The sequence below is a fragment of the Chiloscyllium plagiosum genome, chromosome 39 (genome assembly GCF_004010195.1).
Source record: "Chiloscyllium plagiosum isolate BGI_BamShark_2017 chromosome 39, ASM401019v2, whole genome shotgun sequence".
NCBI lineage: Eukaryota > Metazoa > Chordata > Chondrichthyes > Orectolobiformes > Hemiscylliidae > Chiloscyllium > Chiloscyllium plagiosum.
Genome location: NC_057748.1, coordinates 5647023 through 5652712, shown reverse-complemented (window position 1 = coordinate 5652712; position 5690 = coordinate 5647023). Strand labels below are relative to the sequence as shown.

Below are 5690 nucleotides of genomic sequence, written 5' to 3'. Positions count from 1 at the left end.
ACACACACACATACACATACACTCCATTCTCCTCTCACAGCTTAAAGACTTCCAACCCCACTTCTCTCAGTTTTAGGCCGCTCCATCCTTCTCACATAATTTCACCTGCCCACCCCCATTCTCCTCCTCTCAATTTCATGTCTCCACCAATTATCCTTTCCTCACATTCGCCGGTTTTGGTCCGAGTTGTTCTCCAGTTTGAGACACTGCGGCGAAAGGGACGACGACAACAACAGTGAAAGAGGGAGATTCGACCTGTGTCAACGCGCATGCGTAGTCACGGAGCGCGAACGTACAGCAAATCCACACCGAACGGCCGGACCAGCGCATGCGTAGTTCGTGCGCGCGAAATTTTAAACCGTCCGAGGGCGAGAGGGAGAAAAATCTGAAACGGCACCGGAGTCGCAAACCAAGCGGGAGGTTCCCGTCTCGTCAGCTGTGGGCAGATTGTGAGCGGCACTCGGTAGGTAGTCTGACCGGGTTTGCCTGCCGCCGGATTCCGTTGCCGATGTTTAGTTTTGAGGCGCTTATCTATTTTATTTTGCTATGTAACGGCCGGTCAGGGCCTTGGGCCTATGTTTAGGCCTCGGGTTGTGATTGTCGCCACCGTTCGTTTGTAAACACCTCAGCGTGAAGGAGGCCTCCTTAGCTTTCTCTTCCCGATTCCATCCACTGTTCACCGAAAAAGGGTCTCTGGACTCGAAACGTTTTCTCACCATAGATGCTGCTAAACTTGCTGAATTTCTCCAGCGATTTCTGTTTCAGATTTCCAGTACCCACAGTTGGTTGTTTCATTACCAAACCTAGGTGTCTGTTCAGACTTGGTACCCATGGAAACCCTTTCCATTAGCCTCTCTGGAGTCAGTGGGTGTGGTTGGGTTGAAATCCTGGATCTCCGCCCTTAACATCGCTAAGGACTACAGCGAGAGGCAGAAAAACTGCAGAATCCAAAGTAGATAAGCAGGGGGCTGCAAGAACACAGCAAGCCAGGCAGCATCGGAGTGGAGTATATGATCCAAGAAGACAGGTCACTACCACCATCATCTTCACTAGGGCAATAAACCTTTTATTTTCCAAGTGTGGACCGAAAGGTCTGTTTCCATGCTGTACATCTCTACGACATCCAATTTCTGATTCTCGTAAATGCAGTGCAAAAGGAGTATTTTACCGTTGGAGGTGTTATGTTCCAGAAGAGACTTTAAACTGAAGATCTGATAACTCACTCAGGTGGTTTTAAAATATATCATTCGCTTTGAGGAAGACCTGGGGAGTTGTGGACACAATCCCTCGATCAATGTTGCACAAATGCATTTTTGATTAGATTTATTATTGTCACATGTACTGGGAGCTGTTATGTGCAAATTGACTGCCGTTTCTCCCACAGTTACAGCACATTGACTGTAAAGTACTGACTAGATTGTCTACATTATGAAAGGTGTTGTAATAATGTAAGTTTTTTTTTAGATGGAGCTTTTTATGCGATGGCTGACAGTCACTGCTTTGCAGTGCTCCCAACCTTGGAAAGTGTTGCCTTAAACATTGAATATAGTCTTTGCAGTTGTGGGATGAGGCAGGGGTGAACTTATTTCCGAACCGCATTTGCTGCTACTTGCCCAATTTCTGATAATTATGAAAAGGATGTGTTGAATTCTATTGCAAAAAAAGCACATGAAATCCACCAGCATCTTTATAAGACAGATTGATAAAGCCTATAATCAGAGCTAGTCTTGTACCTTTTTTCTTTTAAGTCTAGTAAACTTTTAAAATTTGATTTTTTTTTAATATTTCAAGCTTTATATTTTTATCAAGGTTATTCAAATAGACAAAAACAGAAAGTGTATAAATTCAAAATGGTAGTAGATCAAGTGAAATAATCAACTTGTGAGCATAAAATGAGACAATTAGAGGCATGATCTTGCTCACTATAAAAACTAAATGCAGTATTGTTTGGGACTAAGCAAACACATCATCTTCTCTAAAATAAAACAACCAACTGTGGACCCTGGAAATCTGAAACAAAGAGAAATTGCTAGAAAATGTCTGGTCTGGCAGCACCTGTGGAGAAAGTTTTGCATTCAGTGACCCTTCAGAACTGGCGGTCACCGGACTCAAGATGTTTACTGTGCTTTTTCTCCACAGATGCTGCCAGACCTGCTAAGTTGCTCAGCAATTCCTGTTTTTGTTACATTTTCTCTTATACCCTCTGGCCCAAATCAAGAGCAATATGGCTGACATTTATCAACAACTCTTACTCCAGACTGAGATTATTGTTTTTCCTGAACAAAATAAGGAGTGAAATAACCGAAATGAAGAAGAATGTGCATTTCAACTGAGGCATGGGGCTAGGGACTTGTATTTCTACCTTCTGAATAAAATAATCCCTGACCTAATCTTTCAACAATTGAATCTAGTGAGAGGATTCTATATGAAGTAGTTAATATTCACTTTATTACATTTGAGCACACTTTCCTTGGTTTTATCCTAAATGTTATATTTCTGAATGAATCTGATACAAAGCTGCAGTCTCTAGCCATTGATGTAATGTCTGTTCCTGAACACTGTGAAGATCAGTTGCAGACGATCTTTTATTCTAATATGCCTTTGAGCTGAACTTCTGACTATGTTTTGTCCATCACCAAGACTGCTGTCTTCTGTAATACTTTGCATTGCAAGCTCAGCTGACCAACTGATAAAACCCCAAACCAAACCCTTAAGCTATATTCTGGAGTATTTCAATTCAATTTTTCCAATACTCTTCAAGCTAGTCTCTCACTTTCCAATCTGCCAACCTGAGATTATTCAAAGCCCTATTGCTAGAACCATTATTCTCATCAAGACTTGTACACAACTTCACCTTATGTTCACTGACTACACCTTGCTCAATTTTAAATTCTCATTCTTGTCTTCAAATTTGTCCATGCCCTTAACTCATCCTGACCTTTTATACCCTTCAAATGTCTACATGCTTTTTGCTCTTTTGTACGTTCTCAACTTTCATCTCTCTGCTGTTGCCTTCATCTGCCTGGGCTCTAACAACTAGAATACATTAATGAAACCTCTCCAACACTGTCTTTTAAGGTACTTGTTTCATCCATTCTCGTTGATCAAGCTTCTTGTCACTTGTCTTGATATTTCACAATGTAGCTTTGAAGGAGATTACTTCTGTGAAGAGCCTTGGGTTGTTTTATTATGCACAAAGGTAGTCTAAGATACTTGTGTGAGACTCAACTAGGTTAATTTTAGCAAATTAACTGTAGGTTGAGGAACTCTAGTTATGCACATAAGTTGGGACTGTTTATCATTTGAGAAGGGAAGGCTACGATTTAATAGAGGTGTTTAAAGTCAAGGCCCTGGACGTAGGGAGAAGCTGTTGCCATTCGTGAACAAAAGGGCACAGATTTTAACCAATTTGCAAAAGGAGGAATGGTGACATGAGTAAACATTTAGTTAGCGATTAAAATGCACTGTGTGAGAGTATGATAGAGGCAGATTCAGTTGAGGGACTTGAGGAAATTGGATTATTATCCAAAAAGGAAGACTGCAGAGCTATGGGGCGAACTCCACAGATGCTGCCAGACCTGCTAAGTTGCTCAGCAATTCCTGTTTTTGTTACATTTTCTCTTATACCCTCTGGCCCAAATTGGATTATTATCCAAAAAGGAAGACTGCAGAGCTATGGGGCGAAGGCAGGGAATAGCATTAAGTGAATTGCTCCTTCAAAAAACTAAAAGACATTATGGACTGAATGGCCCCCTTTTGTGCTGTAATCGTTCCCTATTTCTATCACAAATAAGCCTTTCCAGATGGGTTAGATGCAGGATTAACCTCTCCACCCCAGAGGCTCTTTCCTGATGAAGGACTCCTGCCCAAAACGTTGATTTTCCTGCTCCTCGGATGCTGCCTGACCTGCTGTGCTTTTCCAGCACCACTCTAATCTTCCTCAATTAAAACCCAATTTCAATTATTTTATCTCTACTGTTGTCAATCTTGTAGTTTAGCTCAATGTGGCTTAGAATCAGGCCTAAATTTATTTAGTCTGACGGAATTATCCACTTTTTTTGTTTTTGATGTTTAAAATAGCTTGAAAATATTTTTTGAAGCCAGAGCTTAAACTAGCATGCCTTGGTTTGTTGATATCTTGAGTTCATCTCATGTTTCATTGAAGGAAGCGATGGCAACATCTAAGATGAACGTTAAGGTTACTGTCAAATTAAGTTACATTAAAAGATTGGTTCTATAAAAGCAGTTTGGTTTTGATACTCAAAGTCTAGACAAAATTCAAGCGTTAAAAAGCATGTTTAAAATCAGCAATCAAATTCGAATTTATGGTTGGCTCCTCCAATGGAGAATTCAGAGAGAAGTACCATAAAAGCCATTATTTTTCCAGATGTTGGATTGGTATACTAAAGTAATTAAAGCAGCAATGTAAAAGTTAGATCAATCTATGGCATTGTAGGTTTGTGGTAAACCTTGCATTGCCTCATAGATATGTCTTGAGGGAGTGTTGTGATGTAAGGTACAATAGAAAGTAATCAAGGCAACCTATCTGAAGTACCTATGTGTAATCAGAGGAGATCTGTCTGGAAAATGTATCTATATAATGAATGCAGGCTGTAGGTCTACCCCTGTTCAATGCCAGCTATTCTGAACTCTAGATTTGTTCAATATATCGTTTCAGTTGCATGACACTAATTTTTTGCTATAAATTATGTGTCTTATGATCCAGCTCCACAGCTACCTGTTTAAGGAGCAACACTCCGATAACTAGTACTTCAGAATAAACCTGTTGGACTACAACCTGATGTTGTGTGGTTTTTAACTTTGTCTACACCAGTCCAACACCGACACCTCCACATTCTGGAACATAGCAAGTTGAGCATGGCTGTTGATTTGGCAAATGTATGATTAGGATATTCAATGTGGAGAATGGAACCATGTATGAGAATAATATCCAGTGGAATGATTTGCTTTTGCTGCCCAAGTACAAATTGTCCAACTATCTTTCTTGGCCCACAAGTATATGCAACCTAAAATAGTCTCCTTTTAGAGGAAGATTTCCATATCTTAAATTATGGAGGGAATAACTTGCAAAGATGTTTTCACAGTATTATTGAAATTTTGCCAGCAAGGTCAGTTTGCTGATTTCTGTTGTTCTCTTGAGTGAAAAAGATAACGTGAAATTAATTGCATCTGCAGGTCACATTCAAAGTACAGGTATTTTCAGGGACACCTCAGTTTGTTAATTTGAGTGCTGTACCTGAAGACAACTTCTTGGCTTCTCTGCTAATGCTTCATCCCGAACAGCTTTCTTGGCAGTTCTGTCAGTGATAGTTTGCCAATGCTTTGCACAGTATGTGGCAGGCTGAGGAGGCAGATTCCAAGCTTAATTCAGCCAGAGTAGAAATTAAACCCACACAATTATCATTAATCTGATTTGTAGACTCGCTTAAAAACGTGTTGCTGAAAAAGCGCAGCAGGTCAGGCCGCATCAAAGGAGCAGGAGAATCGACGTTTTGGGCATAAGCCCTTCTTCAGGAATGAGGAGGGTGTGCCAAGCAGGCTAAGATAAAAGATAGGGAGGAGGGACTTGGGGGAGGGGCATTGGGAATACGATAGGTGGAAGGAGGTTAAGGTGAGGGTGATAGGCCAGAGAGGGGTTGGGGGCGGAGAGGTCGGGAAGAAGATTGCAG

The 5690-nt window shown here is 40.9% G+C and overlaps 1 protein-coding gene across 2 annotated transcripts in view; it reads left to right on the top strand.

Moving 5' to 3' along the window:
* Window positions 1–34: 34 nt before the first annotated feature.
* Window positions 35–5690, top strand: part of LOC122542173 (kinesin-like protein KIF18A) — a 69599-nt gene continuing 63943 nt past the window's right edge. The window contains exon 1 of one of the 2 annotated variants that reach the window (XM_043679611.1): window positions 35–463. In XM_043679611.1, coding sequence (XP_043535546.1) covers window positions 329–463 — 135 coding nt within the window. In that variant the 5' untranslated portion in view covers window positions 35–328. Of the gene's footprint in view, window positions 464–1428; window positions 1449–5690 lie in introns of those variants that run through there. The other variant, XM_043679612.1, reaches the window with a different exon arrangement.